A 23,479-nucleotide genomic window follows, 5' to 3' on the forward strand; every position below is an offset into this window, starting at 1 on the left:
TGGGGCACATGGGGAAGAGGCTCAGGTCACTTCAAAGTGTCCGTGGCTCCCACCAGGAGTTCTGTGTCTCTGCACCTCAGGGCCCTGGTTAGGGTCCCACGTTTACCGAACTCCACCAGGCGCCTGGCCAGTGACTGGCAGAAGCAGCGCTCCTGGAGGGCGCTGGGGTTGGTGAGGTAAGGCACAGCACAGAGCTGAAGCACACGGTCTGCCGGGGGCAGGACTCTGGGGCCCTCAGCACAGGGAAGGCACCGAGGCCGCCGCGGGGGAGAGGAGGCCAGTGAGCGGACCCAGGACAGAGCCAGGGCGGGGCCTGGAGCGCAGCTGAGCCGGAGCAGACCATGAGCCAGCCCCGAGAAAGAACAGCTGGGGAGGTGAAGGAAGGTGCCCGGGCCGGTGCAGGAAAGGAGACCAGAGGCGGAAGGAAGGTGGACGGGTGTGGGAAGGTCCCTACTGACAGGAAGCTGTTCCAGGTGAAGGATGCCCAAGCGTGTCCGGCTGCTGTCCCAAAGGGCCACCGCAGGAAGGGAAAGGTATGGATACAGAGACATGAGGAGATGAGTTGGAGGGAGGGACTGAGCCCAACAGGGGCGGAGTGGGGGCCGGGCAAATGGAGCCTCCCCTGAGATGGGGGGTCGAATTTCCACCTGACAGAGAGTGAAGGGAACAGCAGGCGGGCGGGGTGCAGCCACAGGGACCTGAGAATCACGCCCCCAGGCTGAGGGGCAGAGGTGCGCGTCCAGGGGTTCTCTGCCTGCCTCATTCAACTGTAATCAGCAGGAAAGTTTTCAACTCAACTCAACTCAACTTGTGCTGAGTTGGTCTTCTTGCAGCGTCGGGGACCCTGGCCTGCGCCGGGGCTACCCAAATGCTGAAGCGTGGCCATTTACTGATTCCTAACCCGTGACTATGTTCTCTGTTTGCCGGTTGCCCTTAAATTAATTTGAGTAGAGGTGTGTGATTTCTATAGACAGTGGTTTTCAACCTTCATGCAGTGAATTTGTCTACACTGGCCTTTCTCACTCTCATTTCTTAACCTTCACCTGTTGTCTTCCTGGAGCTGCTGGCATCCTGGGCTCGGGGGGTTAGGGCGGGGGGCAGGCCCACCCTCAGAAAGGCACTGACCACCATGCTGACCTCAGCACTTGAGAGCTGGGGCTCGCTGGGGCCAGGGGGCCGGGGAAGCCCTTTCTCCAGGAGGTACCATCTGTAATCACCTAGGGCATGTGACAGTCACCTCTTTTCTTCTGGCTTTCTGTGGAGAATTTCTAAAACACTAATCTTAAGATCTAAGCAGACTGACGCCTGCTCTCTGTCTCACATACACACTCACAAGCGTGTAGGCACACGCATAAGCACGCACACACTTCCCAGCCTGGCACTCCAGTGCAGGTGGAAAGGACACACGCTGCGTGACCTTTCTCTCTGGCCTCAGCTTCCTCACTGGCCAAGCAAGTGTATTTGGAGAGCACCCGCCGCGCACCGCACAGGGACACCAGCGTGATTTCAGAGGGCAGTGAAGGGGTCTCCTGATTCCATCACCCTGGGGTCTTGGTCCCCACTGCCATGGACAGTGCCTGGGCCCCTGGCCCCTTATCTGCGCCCCCCCCCCAAGAAATAGCCATGGTCACACCAAGCAGAGAGTTTATTGAGGTGCTGGACTGCGGGGAGTGTTTGCAGCGGCATAGCAGATGCTGGTGTGGCCGGGGCCTGGGCCGGGGCACCCTCCTCCTAGCAGCGTCTGGGGCTTGGGGTGACCACGACTCCTAGTCTCCCGCAGGGCCCTACTGGGGAACCCCTCCCTGCTTACCCCTGAGCTCCTCGTGGGGCACTATGGGGGGGGGGTCCCTCTCTTTGTCCCTATGGTGAGGATGGGATATGACCCCTTGATATTCACTATAAAAATTAAAATTCCTTTATAAATCACACGGGAAAAGCAAGAGGGGATCACCTGGGAGCTCCCTCCACACGCCCCTCCCAATTCTGACCCCAAAGTAAAGAGCAGAGGGCAAGAGTTTGCAGGCACAGAGGAGCAGAGACAGACAGGAGGAGAGAAGAGGGAGGCCAAGGGCAGACCAGGGCAACACAGAGAGAAAAGATCAGGGGTAGCGAAGGTGCAGGCTCCACGCTTCAGCAGCCCCTGGGGAGCAAGGAGGAGAGTTCCCAGCACAGCCCGGAGACTCGCCAGATGCCAGGTCCCATGTGCCCCCAGTCCAGTCCTTGCCAAAGCCGAGGTGGCCGCATGAGATGCCCCCAGCCCCAGGCGCTCCCGGAGCGGGAGAGCAGCGGGTGGCTACTCCAGGTAGATGTCCTCTGTGGGGCAGGCGTACTCCAGGTGCCGCTGGTAGTACTCCAGGAAGGCGCGGCTGGGGGAGAGAGCGGCCTCAGCCCCAGGCTCCCCAGGCCCGCCCACCTGGGCCTGCCCATGCCCCCCCCACCCCCCCACCCCCCCCACCCCCGCCCAGCTTCGTCCCTCAGCCCTCCTGGCCCGGCCCCTTTTCCTTACGGTCTAACCTCAATGCTGCCTTCCCACCCCCAGCCCCGTGGTCAGTGTGCCCGTGCTGTTCCCACGCCCAGGACTCCCTTCCACGCTCCTGCCCCAAGCGTTCTGCCCACCACCTTCCCAACCCTCCACCACCACCACTGTCATCTGGCCTTCCCTCCCTTCCCCTCCCCTGTCTCCCCAAACTTCATCTCCATCCCTCCTCCCAGCCTGCTCACCACCACCCCCCGCCCCGGGGAACCGCTGCACCGGTTCTGCATCCCCACTCCAGTCCCAGCCGTCACTCCACGCTGGCCCAGCCCTAATCCTGCAACCCACTCTCCGGACTCACTCACCCCACACTCTGGGCCACGGGCCTCATCGACTCCTGGGAGACGAAAACGTGGCAGGCAAAACGGCTCAGCAGCGGGTGTTTGGTGATGAAGCCAAAATAGCTGTGGGGAGAGCGGCGGTGAGCACACGGGACGTCCCCAGGTCCACCCCTCAGCCCCCAGGGATCGAGGAGAAGAGCCAGGGACAGAGGGCTCAGGGAGGGCGTGTGGGGCTGGGGAATGTGCGGGTCACACGATTTCAAGATTCGAGGCCCCTTTCTGGGTCCTCGTCAAAGCACAGCGCTGGGCATCTGTGAGGAGTTAGCGATCTATGCTCATCTGTCCACAAGGGTGTCCCACTGCATCTTCCTTCTCCCAAGACAGTGCCAGCCGCCTCTGTGCGCCACCACCCCCCACACCCAAAGCCTGCCCCTGGGCCACAGAGCAAGGCCTCCCCGTCTTCTGGGCACCACATCTCAGCTGACTCTTCCTTGTCATGTCACCTGACACCCTGAGCCTGCCCAGTCCCACCTCTGGTCCTGCAAACCCACAGCTGTTTTCCGGGCTCTGATGTGGGGCTTGGCATGGGCCCTGACATGTGAAACAGTCTTTCTGAAGAAGCTTGTACCCTGGCTCTGTCGCCCCAGCTCTGTTCCACGTATGCCTTTCCTGAATCTGCCCTTCTTCTCATCAAGACATTAATAAAAATTGTTGTCCAGAGGGAGGCACTGCCAGAATCCTGCAGCAGGAGGGCTGAGACCCACCCCCCCACTGTGGCTAACGCAGCCCACGTCAGGTGGGATTAGGGTTTTGCGGTTCCACCAGATGGGAATCCACACGGCAGCATCATCGCTGGGACAACGTGCTCACGTTGGCCACGAACACGTCACAGCCTTGTCTTGAATGCCACGCTCAGATGATCCCATTCACGGGGAGCGCCAGGCACCGTCCTCAGCAAAGCTCTTTATGTCATTAGCTCCCATAAACCTCACAACGGCCCTGCGCGCTGGGCCTCTAGATGAGGGCGTCGGAAACGCAGCCGGTCTGTGGCGCCCTGGGGGTGCTCTCAGCCACCTGTGATCTCACACGCCACGTGCTCCCACCTTATCCGGACACAGTGTGCCCAGCACGTGCCTAATCCAGCCCGCTTCACAGCGAGATGCCTGACATTGGCTCCTTGTGGCCCCTCACTGTGCGGACTGGGCTGAGTTCTACAGTAACATGTACCAGGAAAGTCTGGGCCAGGACAGAACCGCCTTGGTCTCCTCCTGGCCATGGAACTGCATCTGGGTCAGCGTCTGGCCTGGATGCCTGAGCCTGTGGCACCCAGTTTCCCTCTGCTGTCCTTCCTCTCTCGGGTGTGCCACCCTCAGCCCAGTGTCTGTGTGGGCCACCGTGCACACTGGTCCTCATGGTGCCAGGTCTGCCCCGCCGCCTGTTCTGAGCCCTGGCCCTCCACCCCTCAGAGCAGCATCTAAACTGTGATCCCATCAAACCACCTCCCTCTCAAGGGAGAAACCAAACTGGGCTCTGACCCGGCTGAGGGTGGACACCATCGCCCAGCCAGCAGACAGAGCGCCCCTCACTCTTACCACAAGTGTCCAGGAGACACACATGCCGGCCTCAGTATCTGTCACAGCCTCAGCCCCAGCAGCAGTGTGTCCTCCCCACATCCTGCCTCCCCTGAGGACCTGCTTCCTCAAATACCACTGGGCCCTTCGGAGCCTCTGCTTGGCCCTGTCTGCGTCGCAGGTTAGCTCCTCCTGTCGCTTCATCTAGGGCACTGGCATCCTGTGCGCAGGAGGCCGGCTGGGCAGGAAGGCTGTAGCCCTCCATCCGCTGGTTACGCTTCCCTTTCACTCCCGTCTCTTCTCTCTCTGCCTGGCTATCCTGTCTGCCCCACGGCCGAAGTTACCTACCGGCTCCGAACGTACCTCCCCCCAGGTCTCCCTTCCACACTCCAGACCACGTAGCAACGGCCGCTTCACCCTCACTGCCTCTGGGTTGAACCCTGCATCGCCAGCCCGTGAGGCCCACTCACGCCAGGCCTCTTCTCCTGGCGCGTGGGTCACTAACTGCTCAACACCCAGGTCACCCTTGATTCTCTCTCCAGGTCAGCCTCTACATCCAATCAACTCAGGTCCTGCCTGCTCACCTCCTAAATGCCACTAGGTCACGGCACCTGGATAACCTCGGCAGCCACCTGGTCTCCTGCCAGCAGCACTTGGGTCCTTCCACCCTGCACAGCAGCCTGTCAACCTGACTGTGTCACCCCACGACCCCATCGCCAATGGGATTAAGTATAAGCTCCTTGGCATAGTCAAAAGGACACAGGTGCTCTTAGTGTCCCTCCACCCTTACCCAACTGCCCCCAAAGAGCCCCTAGTGCCCCTTGCCCACAGCCCTGGCTCAGCTGGCTCCCTGCCAAGAAGATCCACCCTGTCACCCACTTGCCTTTCAAGGTTTGTAGAGTGGTCTTCAGCCGCCCCGCTAAGTCCCAGGAGAATTCACCCACCTCCCTGCAGGTCTGCTCACTGCAGCCCCATGCACACGTCCACCAGAGTCCCACGAGTGCTTCGAGCACTCGCTTGTCTGTGTGTCTGTCTCCCCACCCAGACCAGATGGGAGCCTGTCTGATCCAGGTGTCCTGGGCCCAGAACAGAGTGGGCGCCACGTGGGGACTCAACTCCTGGAGCCAAGTGGGTGCGGGTGAGAGGGTGGGATGGTGAATGCGCAGCCCTCAGGGTTTGAGGGGACCAGGGGATGGGGGAGTCTCGTACCAGCTGTTGCGGGGGTGGCAGCCGCAGAACGAGATGTTCTTCATCTGGAAGAAATGGCTGCAGTGCTGGAACTAGAGCAGAGGTGGCAGGAGACGCCACGCTAGACAGAGCAGCCCAGGGCCACCCCGGCCACCCCTGCTGGACGTGCCTCACTCCTCCCACCGTCCCCTGTGCCTCAGGCCCCCACACCCCACCTCAGGTCCTCCACTTAGACTCAGCTTGACCCCCCGAAGAGAAATCTCAAGGTCACAGGAGGCAGGAGGACGCAGGTGGACGGTCAGTTTCCGGGCAGTGGCGATCTGCAGAAGAAGTGAGGGGAGAAAAGGGTCTCCAGGGCCTACGAGGGTATCTCTCCCTCCTGGCGGGACGCTGTCGATTAGGTTTGAAGACTGCTGGCAGCGATTCGGGAAGATGTGAGCGTGGCCTTGGCCTCTCCTCAGCCTCAGGACGGCCTGCCTCGTCTGCCTTCCGCCCCTCCCCAGGACTGCGGCCCCAGCAACCCCGGCCTGCTCACTGCCCGTCTCGTGCGCTGGACGCGGGCTCTCAGGCGCAGAGCCGTGCTGCTGCCCTGCTGCCCCCCCGCTCGCCCGCAGGCCCAGCAGACGGGCCGGCCCTCACCGAGTGTCCACTGAGTGAATAACGAGTGTGCAAATAACTTCCAGGGAAGGGTCTGTGAGAGCTGGTCTTGCTTTTCAGACACGAATAGGATGGGCTGAAGGAGGGGGAGGGGCCGGCGGGAAGGTGACGGGGAACAGCTGCTGAGCGCTGCCCGAGGCCTGTCTGCCAGGCCTCTGAATCGGGGCTGGGGGGGCCCGGGCCCCGAGGCCCCCAAGCATCCTGGAACCCTCCGTGGGAGAGGGCGGAGGCCTGGGGCCTCCAAGGGCTGTGCCAGCCTGCAGGGCTCAGGGGCCCCCACCTCCAGACTGACCTTCTGCATGGCTGCACACAGGATGCCATTGCCCTGGTGACAGGGCACCTCCACGGAGCCCAGGAACTGCACGTCAAAGCGCTCCACCCAGCAGGGACCCCGCTTGCTCCCTGGGAGATCACAGGGGCCTAGGTCAGGTGAGCCAGAGAGGGCCTGGGATGACAAGACGCCCCTTGGGGAAGGGGCCTCACCCAGCAGGTCCTTGGCCGGGCCGGGCACCGCGTGGGCATAGAAGGCGGGGAAGACGCCACGCTCCCCCGTGCGCATGTTGAAGCCACGGAACCAGAAGTCGTCCTCCTCGGCCTCCACCAGGACCGGGTCGTCCACATCCAGCTCAAGCTCGTCGGGATGGCGGGGAATGAACCTGAGGTCAGGTCAGAGGTAGGAGGTCACTGGGGCAGGGGCAGGAACGGTTGGGTTGTGTCCACCAGTGTCCCATAGTGTCTGTAGGCTCAGGTGGAGCGTCGCTAGCAGCGAGGGGGAGAAGCTGTACCTGAAGACAGCCCGATGGGTTTGCTCTCTCTCCTCGCCATTGACCAGGCAGGAAAAAAGGCCGAAAGACTCGGTGCCTGAGAGACAGAAACAAAAGAGACAAAGGCTCAGGGGAGGGGCAGGAAGCCGAGCTCCCCTCCCCTCAACAGTCTGGTGTGGGTTGTCCTCAGTCACCGAGGGAGGGAGAAGTAGCTCACCAGCGGGCTGGAGACAGAGCAGCCTTCCCCAGGCAACTCCCCACCCTACCCTACGGGGGCCTGGGGGAAGCCCTGGGGCCAAGGAGCCAGCCTGCTCCCCCGGGACCGCCCCCTTTCCCCACCTCCCACTCACTGGAAGATCGGGAGGTGCTGTTGACAAAGACATTGAGGAACTTCTTAGAGAAGGTGAGGTCAGGGCTGTCCGGGGAGGCAGCCCCGGGGCCCCGATCAAGGCCCAGCGGTGTGGCTCCCGCCTCTTCCTCGCTGGCCTCGCCACCGCTGTCCCCGCTGTCCTCGCCCAGGCGCGCGCAGCGCCGCAGGCTCACCAGCTCCAGCTGCGTGTGCTCGTCCACCACCAGCGTGTACTTGACCGCATCGTACACCAGCGAGGCGTCCGGCGCGGCGCCCGTGCCCCGGCCCCCGAGGGGCGCTGCCTCGGGCTCGGCTTCGTCCTCCTCCTCTTCATCCTCGTCGTCCTCCTCCGAGCAGGCGGCAGAGCAGGCGCGGCCCGGGCGGGCAGGGCGACCCGGAGCGGCCCACAGGGGCGTGATGGTGTCGCGCGTGGGGTTGCTGAGGAAGAGGCAGGGCCCGGGCTGCGCGGGGCCGGGCCGAGGGGCGGAGGGCTCGGGGGGCGGCGGCCCACACAGCGTCTCCATGTCCACCAGCTCCACGCCCGGCCCCGCCGCCGCCTCGGGGGCCTCGCCGACGGGCGACGCACACTCCCCGGCAGGACGCGGCGCAGGAGACAGGCACTGGCCAGGGCAGCGGATGGGCGAGGAGCCCTCGGAGATCATGCGGCTCACGAGGTTGCTGAGCAGCCAGGGCGAGTCGGCGTCCTCGCTGAGGTCCGGCTCAGACTCGGACCCTGACTCGTACTCGCTGTTGGTGTCGTCGGGGCCCACGGGCAGGAAGGCGGGGCGGCGCGGGGGCTCGCACGGCGGCTCGGGCTCGGGCTCCGAGGCCGGCGACGAGGCCTCCTCGATGGAGTTGGTGAGGTGCGAGGAGCGGCCGCTGCTGCTGCCGCCGTCGTCGCTGCTCCGCTCCAGCTCTGTCTCTGAGATGGAGGAAATCATGCGCCCCAGGCGCGCGCCGCCCGCGTCCTCAGAGTCGGAGCCCGGCGACGACAGCTCCCGGCTGCTGCGCCGACCCCCGCGGCCTCCGCTGGAGCCGCTCCCCAGGTCGGCCTCGATGCCCGGATCCGAAGAGGGCGAGGCCCCACCCGGCGCCAGGGGCCTTGCGGGCTGGTTGCCTTCGGAGTCGCAACCCGGATGCACAGGTGACTGCGCCCCGCGGGGGCTTCTGTCCGTGGGCGGGAGGGGGGCGGGCGGCTCTGCGGAGCACGGGGTTGGGTCAGCCAGCCCACCTCCCCCACCCCTCCCTCCCTCGCCTCCGGCGTAACCCCGCCCACCACCGCCCAGCTCACCTCTGAGGGGCTCCTGGGCGGGTGGGCACAGCACCGTTTCCGGCCTGGAGGCTGGAGGCCCTGGAGCAAACCCTCCATTGTTGTTCAGGGAGTCCTGGGGAGGAGGGGAGGGGCGGGGGGAGGAGAGCAGCGCTGAGGAGGGGCCCCAGCTCTCAGGGGTAGGTGGGGGGACAGTCTGCCGCGGGGACCAGTCCCGGATGCTGGGAACCACGGATAGCTGCGGGTCTGGGTGCCGGCTCACCTGGGCTCCCAGCGTCGTCAGGTGGAGCGTGGTGGGCCGGTGCTTGTGGGGCTCCTCCCGGGAGGGCGAGGGGATCAGGGGCTGCCGGGCGCGGGCTGCTGAGCCAGGGCCTCCCCCCTCAACCTCCCCCTCTGCTTCCTCATCTTCCTCTTCCTCTTCCTCCTCGTCGTCCTCCTCCTCTTCATTGTCATCGATCATCTCAAACTCCTGGAAGTCATCCTGGAAGGAGCAGATGGGGTGCGGCTGCTCCGAACGCCCCAGGGAAAGGCTGTCCTGCAGGGAAGAAGGCCAGGGCAGAGCTGGGCCAGTGTGGGATGGTGACTTGGGTCCCAGGCGCCAGGAAAGGGGAAAGCAGGAAGCTATAAGTCAAGGGACAGACGCCTCCCTCCAGTTCTCTCTGCTCTCCACCAACAGAGCAGCTTTTTAAAAAATCTGCTTAAGATACATAAGGATCGCTACAGTTCTTGGTAAGTAAGAGCCCAAACTCCTAAGTCTGGGTGACAGAGATACTCAAAGTGGCCCCAACCCACCTGCCAGCCTCATCTCAGCCTCAAACCCCGTCACATTTGACACCAGCACTTTTCCTTCATAGCATTTTAACACAACGCATAGTTACTGTAGAGTTTTGGGTCTGTCTCCCCCACCAAGCTGCAAGCCCTACCAGGACAGGACCGTGTCCATACTGGACACTGGTGCAGCCCACCCCCAACCGAGAACAGGACCGTGTCTGTACTGGACACTGGTGCAGCCCACCCCCCACTGAGAACAGGACCGGGCCCGCAGTAAGAGTGCAGTAAATAGCAAATGAATGCATGAAGCAAAGACAGCCAGCACCAGGCTTCACCAACCTCAGGGCCTCTGACCCACCAATCCCTTACCAGCAATGCCTCTCCTCCATTCCCTCCAACCCCCGTCATCTGCCAGTTCCTTCTAGTCCTCCCTAAGGGCACGGTTGTGTGCCACTTCCACTGGAAAATCTCCCTGATGGCCTCAGTCTTGGGTGGGTTCCCATCGTTGCACCTTCTGTCCCCTCACTGGAATCCAGCCGTTGACACTCAGGCAGCCACTGCCTCTCTCATGTCTTTCTCCCCTACTAGGTTATAAGCTCCTGAGGGCAAGAGCCACACCTGTCCTGCTCTCTTCCCAGGCACCTGGAAGCCCCCAGCACTTGCCACATGGGAGTTGCTCAGAAATGTTCTTGAATGAAAACAAAAACGTAAAGAAATGGGGAGGAGCAGATGGGCAGGGGAGACTTCAGGGCTGGAGACATGAGGCAGACAGATGGAGGCCTGAGAGGTGGGGAAAGGGCAAAGGAGGAGATGAGGTGAGATGGCAGCTGGAAGGGGTTAGATCTTTCTGGGAAGTGAGCTGAGCACAGAGGCACCAAAGCATAGACACATCTCCCCTCCCCCAAGCTAGCCCGCTGGTGGGGGTCAAGCGAGGACTGATGGGGAAGGTCCTCAGTGGACCTCTGTCAGAAAAAGAGAGGTCTGATATATCGAGGAAAACCCCGGGTCGAGAGGCCAAGGGAGAAGGGGCAATCAGAGGATTTCTCATTTCAAGGCTGAGCTTAGACCCACCCTAAAACCCCACGAGACTGCTAAGCATAACCTAAGCGAGACTCTCCCTTGAGAGAGTTCTCTGCCCCCAGCCCCTTCCCCACCTTCTCGCAGTGGTCCGAGTCGTAGCTGAGGCCCAGACCACAGTCATCGGTGATCTCAGACAGATCTTCATCATCAAATTCTTCCAGACTTATGTCCTGTGGAGGCCTGGAGAGGAGAGCAAGGACAGGGCTCCTGAGAGAGCCACCAACCCTGGACTCCCTGGCCAGGAACTGGTCCTAAGGAGGGGCTAAGGGAGACCCCCCCCCCAGCTTCTAGGCCCCGTGATCTCCAGAGCCCCCAACTCCCAGACCTGCATCCTGCCATTATCTTGGATCTCAAACTCTGCTCTCCAGCGGATTTCCCCCTCAATTTGAGCCACGACCAGCTCAGAAGAGGCACCTGTCCCCCAAACCCTCCTCCCGGCCCTCCTTCCGCAAAGAGCCAGCAGCCTCTCCCCCCTCTACCCTCAGCTCCAGGCCCCTGGGTCACAGCTCAGCCTCAGGGGAGTCAGGCTGAGCGGAGAAGGGGGAGGGGGAGCTGAAGCTGCAGCAGCAGGAGGAGGGGGAGGGGTGAAGGCTGTTCCGGGAGCAGAATCTGGCCAGTTTGTCCCCCACTCCTGCGGAAGGCAGGCCTACACCCAGAGGTCCAGCCCTCTCCCCTCCCTAGTCCCTTCCCCCAGGCCCCAGGCTTGATTTCAGCTCTCTCCCTCCCAGGGCCCTACAGACCAGGCCGGGCTTCCACCAGAGGCCCAACAAGGCCAAAAGGACACTGCCAAGCCCAGAGTGTGTACTCAGCATCCTGCGCAGGCAGGCAGCCCACCCCTCAGAGGCTCCGCCCACGACCCCTGAGGACCTCCACCTTGGAGGACCTCCACCTTAGAGGGGGGCGGCTGTTCAGGCTGGGTGCAGCCCTGGATCCCAGCAGGACTTTGGGGTTGGGGGCGGTCACTGGGGCTGGAGGACGGGCATCAGGGGAGGACAAAAATGGAGAGACCCGGAACCGAGGGGCGGGGGGCGAGGAGCCGGAACCACGGGCCTCAGGACCAGAGGGGGGGTCTGGGGCTTGGGCCCCCAAAAGCGACGAGGGGGGGTTGGCAGGGTCGGGTCGGAGAAGTCTGGGGACTGGGTCAGAGGGGGTGCTGTACGAAGGGAAGGGCCTGCCGAGGCCCGGGGCGCCCAAGTGCGTACCTGCAGCCTGGCGGCGACAGCGAGTGAAAGGTGGAAAGAGAAAACATCTCCGCCCGATCCGCCATCTTCTCCGGGGAAAGGTCCGCCGACTGCGGCGGGGGAGGGGTGCCCGGAGCGACAGCCCCGCACGCCCTTCGTCGCTCCCTCCCGCCCGCCCTCAGCCCGCCCCAAGTCACCTCGTGACACGCCCTGCGACACCCCGCCGCCAGCACACCTCGACGCCAGGACACCGCGGCAGCGCGAGCCGGGGGGGAGGGGAGGAGGGGAGGACCTGGGAGGAGGGAGGATCCGGGGGGGAGGGGAGGAGGGCGGACCCGGGAGGAGGGCGAAGGGGACTGCGGGGAAGCTGGTTGGAGGAGACAAGATGGTTTGACTAAGAGGCTCGGGTTGGGGGAGAATCGGGTTGCGGTTTGGTTTTTTCGGGGTGGGGGCAGGTGAGAAGCGGATTAGTGGGGATGGGGGATCAGTTCGTATGGTGAGAGTTTAAATGAGGAACTTGCTGTGGGGAAGTCGGTCCGCACACCTCTGGTTAACTGACTTTGGGGTGTGGGGTGGATGGGACGGGGCCTGGTGGAGTGGTGGGTGCAGCCCCAGGAGCTGTGCTGGCGTCCCAAGGAATCAGAAGAGCTGGGGTCCCAAGCCTGGCTCTGAGTGAGTCAGACTGAGACTGGGCAGCTGGAGGAGCTGTCCACGTCTGGGTGCTGACCAGGGCTGGTCGGAGCTGTCCCACAAAGGGTGCTGATTGGGCCCACGGAGATTTCTCCCTAAAACGTGCTGACTGGGACTGGAGGAGCTGTTTCCCCGACGGGTGCTGATCAGTGCTGGGCAGAGGCAGCTGCCCAAGGAGTGCCGATCCGGGCTGGACTCACAAAGCGTTGTGACCCAAACTTCCCAGATTTCCTTTCTATCCCGAGTCTTGTCATCAAACCGATTAACTTGGACATCCACATAAGTGACCCATCCAACACCCTTGACTCCTGATCAGGTCTGATGGTCTATGATCCACTAATGGTACACCTAGTACAAAACACAAAATCAAATGGACTTACGTGGGAAAACTGAAATAGCAACACACTCTCAGCAATCCTCGTGACAGATGAATCCTAAAATGTCAGAGGATACTTTCTGACAATTTTCTCATAGATTAGAAAATAAATAAATGCAAACCTTCTATCTTTTACTCTACTCACATAGCACCGAAATCACAAACAAAATAAAAATGCCAATAGCTAAAACTGAAAAATGAAAAGCTTAAGAGGGACTTCCCTGGTGGTCCAGTGGGTAAGACTCTGTGCACCCAGTGCAGGGGGCTGGGGTTCGATCCCTGGTCAGGGAACTAGATCCCTCATGCCATAACTAAAGAGTTCACATGCTGCAATGAAGATCCTGCATGCTGCAGCTAAGGCCAGGCACAGCCAAAATAAATAAATATTTTTTAAAAGCAAGAAAAGCTTAAGAGCCACACCTTGTTGGGAATACTGTCAAAACCAGTAACTTCACCACCTCCTGATTCTTGACTTTAAGCCTCCAGTTCTCTGATGATTGCCTCCTGTTTTTCTCGCTTTCTTATGGTATTATACCGTGACACTCACAATTCTTTGACTCCATAAGAAACTTATTCCAGGGAATTCCCTGGCGGTCCGGTGGTTAGGGCTCTGTGCTCTCACTGTCAAGGGCCCAGGTTCGATCCCTGATCAGGGAACTAAGATCCCGCCAGCTGCACAGCATGGCCAGGGGAGAAAAAAATAAAGAAACTTATTCCAGATACTATTGCTGTGTAGCAAATTACCACCAAATTTAGAGAATGAAGACAACCACTTTCTCTGCTTACAGTTTGGGGGTCATACATTTGGGAAGGACTCCAGTGGGAAGCTCTTGTCTGGGGTTTCTCATGCACTTGGGTTACAGCTGGAGGTAAGCTGGGCTAGATGTCGAAGATGGCTCACTTGCAAAGTTGACAGTTGGTACTGTTGACTGGGAGCTCAGCTGGGGCTGTCAACCAGCACCTACACCTGACCTCTCCAGCATGGAAGTCTCAGGATAGTTGTACTTCTTACGTAATGGCTAGCTTCTCCCAGAGTGACTGTACTAGGAGGGCCAGGGGTCAGCTGCATGGCCTTTTCTGATTTGGCCTTGGAAGTCATATGGCTTCCTATTGGTCAAAGCAGTCATGATCCCATCCAGATTCAAGAGAGCAGTCATAGACCCACCTCTTAATGGGATGAGTGTCAAAGAACTGGGGGTCCATGTTATAAACGCAACACAGATCTCCAATCCATTGATCCTCCCACTTCTTTTTTTAACATTCACTTTTAAAAAAATAAATTTGTTTATTTTATTTATTTATTTTTGGCTGCATTTGGTCTTCGTTGCTGCGTGCGGGCTTTTCTCTAGTTGCGGCTAGTGAAGGCTACGCTTCAGTTGCGGTGCACAGCCTTCTCATTGTGGTGGCTTCTCTTGTTGCAGAGCACGGGCTATAGGAGCGTGGACTCAGTAGTTGTGGCTCCGCGGCTCATGGAATCTTCCCAGACCAGGGCTCAAACACGTGTCCCCTGCGTCGGCAGGCGGATTCTTAACCACTGCGCCAGCAGGAAAGCCCGATCCTCCCACTTTTCTCATTGCCAACTCAAGTTCCTTGCTTTAAATTAAACTCCTTTCTGGAATCATCAAGTTCTTCTCTTCTGGATCATTTCCAACAGCAAACAAGCATAATCTAGTGTTAAAAATAAATGGTATATTCTCATCTCTGTTCATATAAGTGATCCAAAGCCATGGGGTTTTCAGTACTGTTATGCCTTAAAGGAAAGGACAGTTAAAATGTCCTTCTTTTGGTTTAAGAAAGAATGCTTACAAATAGTTATACCTTTTGGAAAACAGATTTCTACCAATGAGGAAAACTATCATGACAATGAATCGGACTTGAATCTTTTTTTTTAAGGGATTGTTACGAGGAAATAATAACAATCTCTGAAATCTAAATGTCTAGCTTTTTGCTTCGTTGCAGCCAAGAAAGCAAGATGGGTCACCAGCAGCTCTACCGGAGCCATCGGAGAAAATTCGGCAAGGCTCTCACTTTTGCCACGTCTGCTCAAACCGGCCTGGTCTGATCTGGAAATACGGCCTCGATATGTGCCACCAGTGTTTCTGCTAGTATGCGAAGGATATCGGCTTCATAAATGAAGCTGGACTAAGTGAACTTCCTTGAATGTGTCATCGGGGACATCTACCCTATGCAGAAACAATGCAAGCTCTTTGTATATAAAATGAAAATGTTAAAACTTCCCTCAAAATAATAAATAAATGTCTTAAAAGACTCCTTTTGCCTGAAGTACATTCTTCAGAATTTTCCTTATTGAGAGCTTTGGGAGGTAAACTCTCAGTTTGTCTAAAAATGTCTTTATGTTGCCCTATCTCCTGAAAGATGTTTTCACTGGATATAGAATTCTAGGTCAGGTAGTTCATTTCCATCGTCACCCAGTGTCTTCCTCTGAATTCCCTTGTTGCTATGAGAAGCCACCTCTCTGTCTGCCACTTCCTTGAGGTAATTTCCTCTCCAGCTGCATTTAGGACTTCTCTCCCTGACTTTGGTGTTCTGATGTTTCGATGCGGTGTATCTAGGTGTGGTGTATTTATTTTTTCTGGCTGAGGTTCACAGAGCTTCTTCACTATATGATTTCTCTTTCATCAGTTTAGAAATTTCACAGCCATTATCTCTTCAAATATTGCCTCTGCTCCGTTCCATCTCTCCTCCTTCTGGGACTCCAACAGACTCATGCTGGATGGACCTTCTCATTCAAGCCTCCATATTTCCTAACCTTTCTTTCATGTTTTCCATCTCTATGTCCTTCCAGGCAATATTCAGTTAATTTATTCACATTTATCTTTTAGGTCACTAACTCTGTCTTTAACTGTTTATAATCTGCTCTTAAAGCTGTATACTGAGTTTTAAATTTAGTTAAAATTAAAATTCAATTGGCATTTTTACTAAATTAAAACTTTTATTTTAGAGCTTCCATTTGGAAATTCTTCTCAAGCTGCTTGATTATTCATTATAGTTCTTTTAGTTTCTGCACATATTTTCAAACTTGCCTTTTATTACTATATTGAACATAGGCATGTTATAATCTGTTTGATAATTTCATTATTTGAAACGTGCTATCTGTGGTTACTGCTGGCTTGCTGCCATGATTTCCCATTATCTTTCTGTTTAATTACCTTTTTTAACTTAGAGGTGCTTGTTAGCCTTGGCATTGTATTTATGGAAAACTCTGAGGCCTAAGAAGAAAGTGAGGACCTGCAGAGAGAATCTCCGTTTGCTTCTACCAGGCACCTACAGAATTACAAACCTGAGATCATTATATATTTAATGCCCACTGAGGTTTCTTGGACCACCCTAACTGTATGAATTTGAGCTGCAACCCATGTGAAGACCAACTTCTTGTTCTAAGTTTTCAGCATCTCTTTCTCATCTCTGTCTCTGTGTCTCTGCCTCTGTATCTCTCTCTCTGTCTCTCTGTCTCTGTCTCCATCTCTCTCTCTCTCTCTCTCTCTCTCTCTCGCTCACACACACACACACACACACACACGCACACACACACACACAACTTCACTTTGCCCCCAGATTCGAAGCTGTCAATTTTCTTCACAATCCTCAAAAGACAGAGAGTATCTCTACTTCATCCCTACACGGGGGGTTTAACCTTTCACTGTCTAAGCTTTGTAGAGGGTTGGTCTCTTATTGGGCTCTCCTCCTGGGTGGGCTCTGTGCTTTATATCTGTTCTCTACGTCTCAAAGATTACATATTCGTTTCCTAGGGCTGCCATAAAAAATACTGCTAACTTGGTGGCTCAAAACAACAGAACTTTATTCTCTCACAGTTCTGGAGTCTAGAAGCTCAAAATCAAGCAGACTGTTCTCTGCACAGTCAGCAGGCCATGCTCTCTCCAAAGACACTAGGGAAGGGCTCTTTCTTGCCTTTTCCTAGCTTCTGGTGGTTGCTGGCTTTCCTCGGCTTGCGAATGCATCACTTTAATCTCTGCTTCCATTGTCACGTGACCTTCTCTCCTATGTTTCTCTGTCTGTGTCCAAATTTCCCTCTTCTTATAAGGACACCAGTCATTGGATTAGGTGACTGGTGTCACCAACCTAATCCAGTATGACCTTATATTAACTAATTACATCTGCAAATACCCTATGTCTAAATAAAGTCACATGCTGAGGTTCTGAGTGGATATGAATTGGTGGTGGTGGGGCACTAGTCAACATGGCATAGGCTATAATATCCCAAATCCAAGTTTTCTTGGTTCACCAAATGCCCTGATCAAAAGCAATGTGCAGTGCTCCACCTGTCCCTCTGGGCTCCTGTCTTATTTAGTCCCTGTTTTCTTACTAGATCATCAATGATCTTAGAAAACACTTCTTTAGAAAATAGTTTATCCTGGATTTTTAACCACTTTCAGCAGGAAATTCTATTTAGGAATGTAGCTCACCATATTACATCTCCATTCATTTTATGAAGCTACAACATGATAAGAATAGCTCAAGAAAATTAATAAATTAGGGCTTCCCTGGTGGCGCAGTGGCTGAGAGTCCGCCTGCCGATGCAGGGGACACGAGTTCGTGCCCCGGTCCGGGAAGATCCCACATGCCGCGGAGCGGCTGGGCCCGTGAGCCATGGCCTCTGAGCCTGCGCTTCAGGAGCCTGTGCTCCGCATCGGGAGAGGCCGCAGCAGTGGAAGGCCCGCGTACCGGAAAAAAAAAAAAGAAAATTAATAAATTATATGTCTATTTCTCTTATGAGCATGTGCAAAAGTCCCAACAAAATATTAGCTAATGAAATTCAACAGTTTATTTTTGTAAATGCATCCTGATCACATGGGTTTAACAGAGAAATCCAAGAATGTCTCAACATCCCACTTTCATTTTCAATGGTAATTCAACACATTCATGGACAAAGAGAGAAAAATTGCATGATCATCTCATGCAATGTGATTTTTTAAAAAATAAATTTATTTGTTTATTTACTTTTATTTTTGGCTGTGTTGGGTCTTTGTTGCTGCGCACACGTTTCCTCTAGCTGCGGCGAGTCAGGGTTACTCTTCGTTGTGGTGTGCGGGCTTCTCATTGTGGTGGCTTCTCTTGTTGTGGAGCACGGGCTCTAGGCACATGGGTTTCAGTAGTCAATGTGAATTTTATAAGATTCAACAATTAATTATGATTTTTTAAATGGCTTCCAGCCATTATGGAATAACAAGTATTGGACTTGCCCACCTGCCAAAGGGGGAAAAATCCAGACAAGTAAACAAAATATTGGAAGCAACTATTTTCAGACATTGGACAAAGGACAGCACAGGACTGTGATCCCTGAGAGAAAGGAAGCAAATTACATAACGCCTATGATTGCCCTGGTTTTCCCTGGTTCTCCAAATGGAGGCATTTCCAGACTTCAGTGTAGGGAAGAGGGTCCAATTAGAGTGTGGCGGTCTTGATGAGTTTAGAAGACAGATGTCAGAGTTTGAGGAGGCTGATGTATTTGGAATTTTCAGATAAAAGTACTAGAGGAAAAGAATCAATTCAGGGAAAGAGTTCCAGAAATCTACAATAGGATCCCCCTAAGTTTTAGTAAATACTCAGTTGTGCTTACGTAGAATAAAATTCCATAAGGCTGCGTAAAGAAAAGCTATTGGGAAACTGTAAACTATAAAATTCCCAGAGCTCATGTAGGACTGGGGGAAGGTCAAGATCCAAAAGCTAAGTGGTGAGACATATTGAACACTGTCACATTCAGTGGGGCTAGACTAACCCCAGAGTAAAGACCACTTTAGACTGATGCTTACAAAGTTTTAAAATGAACCTGAAAAGAATCAAGGATCCACAAGAAACTTAACTGACTTCCAAAACCAACTTCAATACTCTTTAGAGGAGGATAATGAAATCCAAGCACTTATGTCCTGCAACAACAACAACAACAACAAAATCCCAGACCTGCAGTGAATCAGGAAAAATCTGGAAGGAAAAAATCAGTCAAAACAGAATCAGAAAGGACAGAAATCACAGAATTAATAGACATGGACTTAGAGCAACTATTATAAATATACTCATGGATTTATAGAAAACATCAACACAATGAGCAAAGAAATGGAAGACATAAAAAAGAATCAAATGGAATTTTGAGAGATGAAAATTCAGTATATGAAATGAAAATTTTACTAGATGAGGTTAACAGTGGGTTAGACACTGAGGAAGAAAAGATAAGTGAACATGAAAACAGAGTAATAGAAACTATCCAAATTGAAGCAGAGAGAAAAAACATTGAAAAAAAATTAACAAGCCTCATTGATCTCTGGGAAAATATCAAGCAGTCTAACAACTATATAATTGGAGACACGCACAAAGGGTAAGCACACACACAAAAGCATTGAAAGAAATAATGGCTGAAATTTTTCCAAATGTTTTGAAAACTATAAACCCACAGGTCCAAAATACTCAACAAATCCCAAGCAGGAAAAACACAAAATAAACTACTTCAAAACATATAATAATCTAGTTGCTGAAAATTTATGATCAAAAAAAAGTATTAAAAACAGCCAGAAAAAAAGACACGTGCATATCAGGAAACAAGGATAAGAATTTTTGCTGATTTGTCATCAGAAACAATGTAAACCATAATAAATGGAATGACATCCTTAAATTGCTAAAAGGAAAACATTTTCAACCTAGTATTCTACATGCAGGGAAAACATCCTCCAAAAAGTGAAGGTGAAATAAAGACAACAACAGACATACAAAATCTGAGATAATTTTTCACTAGCATATCTGCAATACAAGGAATATTAAAATAAGTTATTTAGAATGAATGAAACACATCTGAGGAGAACTTGGGTGTACACAAAGGAATAAAGAGGACTGAGGGTAATCCTAAAAGATTTTTTTCATGCTTGAATTTCTTTAAAATATAATTGACTGTATACATTTTTAAAATCAGCAATGTACTGTAGAGTTTAAAACACATGTGTAAGTAAAACATACAACAACAACAGCACAAAGTGGGGGGAGGGAGAATAGGAAATACACTGTTGTAAGGTTCTTATATTTTTATTTGAGGGTAAACTATGATAATCTAAAAATGCATACTACAAACTCAAGAGAATACACATTAAAAATCATAGAGGGACTTCCCTGGAGGTCCAGTAGTTAAGACTCCATGCTTCCAATGCAGGGGGCATGGGTTCAATCCCTGGTGGGGGAACTAAGATCTCACATGCTGCATGGCGTGGCCAAAAAAAAAAAAAAATCACAGAGATATAGTTAGTTAGCTAAGAGTGGAGATAAAATGGAATTCTGAAACATGTTTGTTTAATATAAAAGAAAGCAAAAAGGAAGAGAAATAAAACAAAGGTAAGATGGGACAAATATAAGACAAATAGCAAGATGGTAGGTTTAAAGCCAAAATGTCAATAATTACATTAAATGGAAATCTTCTAAACACTTAAATGACAATGCAGAGATTGTTAGACTGTATAAAAAAGTGAGACCCAACTACAGGCTGTCTCAAGAGATGAATTTTAATATAAAAACAAAAATAAACTAGGGACTTCCCTGGTGGTCCAGTGGTAAAGAATCCTCCTACCAATGCAGGGGACACAGGTTCGATCCCTGGTCAGGGAACTAAGATCCCACATGCTGTGGGGCAACTAAGCCTGCACGCCGCAACTACTGAGCCTGTGCACCTCAGTGAGAGAGCCCACGTGCCACAAACTACAGAGCCCATGTGCCCTGGAGCCCATGCACCACAACTAGAGAGAGAAAAACCCACATGCCACAACTAGAGAGAAGCCTGCATGTTGCAATGAAAGATCCCATATGCCTCAATGGAGAACAGCATGCCGCAACTAAGACCTGACACAGCCACATAAATAAATAAATATTAAAAAAAAAAAAACTAAATGGAAAAGCCTGGAAGGGAGGAGAAGAACCAATGAATTAGAAGGAAAAAACAGAAATAAGTGAAATGGAATTGTTTTCTTAATTTCTCTTTCTGTTAGCTTATTGTTAGCATATAGAAATGCAATAGGTGTTGTTTTTGTTTTTCTTGGTAGTGCCGTGTGGTTTGTGGGATCTTACTTCCCCAACCAGGGATCAAACCTGGGCCTTGGCAGTAAAAGCACAGAGTCCTAACCACTGGACCTCCAGGGAATCCCCTAAAGGCAACAGATTTCTGTGTGTTGATTTTGTGCCCCACAAGATTACTGTATTTACTGTTTCTTTTTTTCTAGAAAATTAAAAAAATATCCCACTTTATTAACAGGAAGCTAAAGTTAAAACTCCTTGCACCTTCACAGAAATGTTTTCACTGAAATATATATTTTCCCCATTTTATTTGATTTCTTTTTTATTGCGGTATATTGATTTACATATTATATAAGTTTCAGGTGTACAACATAGTGATTCATGATTTTAAAGGTTATACTCTATTTATAGTTATTATAAAATATTGGCTATAGTCGCTGTACAATAGATCCTTGTAGATTATTTACTTTATACATAGTAGTTTGTACCTCTTAATCCCCTACGCTTATCTTGTTCCTCCCTATTTGTTTATTATTTCTAATATTTTTTGGTGGGGTCTTTAGGGTTTTCTATATATAAAATCATGTCATCTGCAAATAGTGGCAGTTTTACTTCTTCCTTTCCAATTTGGATGCCTTTAATTTCTTTTTCTTGCCTAACTGCTCTGGCTAGGTTTTCCAATACTGTGCTGAATAAGAGCGGCAAGAGTGGGCATCCTTGTCTTGTTTCTGATTTTAGAGGTAATGCTTTCAGTTTTTCACCATTGAGTATGATGTTAGCTGTGGGCTCATCATATATGCCTTTATTATGTTGAGGTACATTCCTTCTATGCTCACTTTATTGAGAGTTTGTGGTTTTTTTGTATCGTAAATGGGTGTTGAATCTTGTCAAATGCTTTTTCAGCATCTATTGAGATAATCATATGGTCTTTATCCTTCATTTTGTTAATGTGGTGTATCATATTGATTGATTTGTGGACATGGAACCATCCTTCCCTCCCTGGGATAAGTCCCACTCGATCGTGGTGTATGATCCTTTTAATGTATTATTGTATTGGTTTTCTAGTGTTTTGTTGAGGATTTTTCAATCTGTGTTCATCAGAGATGTTGGCCTGTAATTTTCTTTTTTTGTGTTGTCTTTGTCTGGTTTTGGAATCAGGGTGATGTTGGCCTTATAAAATGAGTTAGGAAGCATTCCCGCCTCTTCAGTTTTTTGGAGTAGTTTGAGATGAATAGGTATTAAATATTCTTTGGATGTTTGGTAGCATTTACCTTTGAAGCCATCTGGTCCTGGACTTTTGTTTCGGGGGAGATTTTTTTTTTTAGCGGTACGCGGGCCTCTCACTGTTGTGGCCTCTCCCGCCGCGGACCACAGGCTCGGGACGCGCAGGCCCAGCGGCCATGGCTCACAGGCCCAACCGCTCCGCGGCACGCGGGATCCTCCCAGACCGAGGCAGGAACTCGCGTCCCCTGCATCAGCAGGAGGACTCTCAACCACTGCACCACCAGGGAAGCCTCTGGGGGGAGCTTTTTGATTACTGTTTAAATCTCTGCAGTAGCGATCAGCCTATTCAGATTTTCTATTTCTTCATGATTCAGTCTTGGAAGGATGTATGATTCCAATGATTTGTCCATTTCTTCTAGGTTGTCTACTTTGTTGGCACATAGCTATTCATAATATTCTCTCATAATCCTTTGTATTTCTGAGGTATCCATTAGTTCTCCTCTTTCGTTTCTGATTTTATTTATCAGAGTCTTCTCTCTTTTTTTCTCAGTGAGCCTGGATAGATCTTTGTCAACTTTGTTTATCTTTCCAAAGAGCTACCTCTTAGTTTCACTGGTGTTTACTATTATCTTTTTGTCTCTACTTCATTTATTTCTGCTCTGCTCTTAATTATTTCCTTCCTTCTACTGATTTTGGGTTTTGTTTGTTCTTCTTTTTCTAGTTCCTTTAAGTGAAAAGTTATTGTTTATTTGAGATTTTTCTGTGTCTTGAGGTAGACCTATACTGCTATAAACTATGTTTTTGCTGCACCCCATAGATTTTTTTTAGAATTCCTTTATTTTATTTATTTATTTATTTATTTATGGCTGCGTCAGGTCTTAGATGCAACACATGGGATTTTCATTGCAGTGCGTGGGCTCTTTGTTGCAGCACTCAGGCTTCTCTCTAGTTGTGGCATGAGGGTTTCTTCTCTCTAGTTGTGGCACACAGGCTCCAGAGCGTGTGGGCTCAGTAGTTGCAGCACATGGACTTAGTTGTCCTGCTGCACGTGGGATCTTAGTTCCTCGACCAGGAATCAACATGTGTCCCCTGCATTGGAAGACAGATTCTTTACCACCAGACCACAAGGGAAGTCCCACCCCATAGATTAAAAAAATTTTTTTTTATTGGAGTATAATTGCTTTACAATGTGTTAGTTTCTGCTGTACAATGAAGTGAATCAGCTATATATATACATATATCCCCTCCCTCTTGGACCTCCCTCCCACCCGCCATCCCACCCATCTAGAGCACTGAGCTCACAGAGCACTGAGAGCACTCACAGAGCACTGAGCTGAGCTCCCTGTGCTATACAGCAGGTTCCCACTAGCTATCTATTTTACACATGGCAGTGTGTATATGTCAAAGACCCTGAATAGCCAAAGCAATCTTGAGAAAGAAAAACAGAGCTGGAGGAATCAGGTTCCCCAACTTCAGACTATTCTACAAAGCTACAGTCATCAGGACAGTGTTAAAAAAA

The 23,479-nt window shown here is 52.3% G+C and overlaps 1 protein-coding gene and 1 pseudogene across 6 annotated transcripts; one reads left to right on the top strand and one right to left on the bottom strand.

Moving 5' to 3' along the window:
- Window positions 1-1,627: 1,627 nt before the first annotated feature.
- On the bottom strand, window positions 1,628-11,811 carry MAPK8IP2 (mitogen-activated protein kinase 8 interacting protein 2). Of its 6 annotated transcripts, none has more exons than XM_060164603.1 (12): window positions 11,667-11,811; window positions 10,539-10,644; window positions 8,876-9,148; window positions 8,635-8,728; window positions 7,345-8,541; window positions 7,016-7,091; window positions 6,714-6,886; window positions 6,523-6,632; window positions 5,789-5,893; window positions 5,595-5,665; window positions 2,839-2,937; window positions 1,628-2,366 (listed from the first exon to the last, which is right to left on the bottom strand). In XM_060164603.1, exons 1-12 carry the CDS (start codon window positions 11,729-11,731, stop codon window positions 2,294-2,296), a joined length of 2,442 nt encoding a protein of 813 aa, XP_060020586.1. In that variant the 5' UTR covers window positions 11,732-11,811; the 3' UTR covers window positions 1,628-2,293. The 6 variants fall into 6 exon arrangements, 5 of the variants coding, with proteins under 5 accessions (XP_060020586.1, XP_060020585.1, XP_060020584.1 ...); XM_060164602.1 differs by having other exon boundaries at window positions 6,523-6,650; XM_060164601.1 differs by having other exon boundaries at window positions 6,523-6,886.
- A 2,872-nt stretch (window positions 11,812-14,683) lies between these two features.
- Window positions 14,684-14,871, top strand: LOC132529225 (small ribosomal subunit protein uS14-like; annotated as a pseudogene).
- The last annotated feature ends 8,608 nt before the right edge of the window (window positions 14,872-23,479 follow it).

The sequence above is a fragment of the Lagenorhynchus albirostris genome, chromosome 11 (assembly GCF_949774975.1).
Source record: "Lagenorhynchus albirostris chromosome 11, mLagAlb1.1, whole genome shotgun sequence".
Lineage (NCBI taxonomy): Eukaryota > Metazoa > Chordata > Mammalia > Artiodactyla > Delphinidae > Lagenorhynchus > Lagenorhynchus albirostris.

Excerpts from the sequence above, each read along its gene's own strand:
- MAPK8IP2 (XM_060164601.1), bottom strand. The coding sequence starts at position 11,731 with ATGGCGGATCGGGCGGAGATGTTTTCTCTTTCCACCTTTCACTCGCTG. Across the intron at positions 2,938-5,594 it reads TGCCACCCCCGCAACAGCTG|CTATTTTGGCTTCATCACCA; the intron begins GTACGAGACTCC and ends CTCTCCCCACAG. Across the intron at positions 2,367-2,838 it reads CCCGTGGCCCAGAGTGTGGG|CCGCGCCTTCCTGGAGTACT; the intron begins GTGAGTGAGTCC and ends TCTCTCCCCCAG.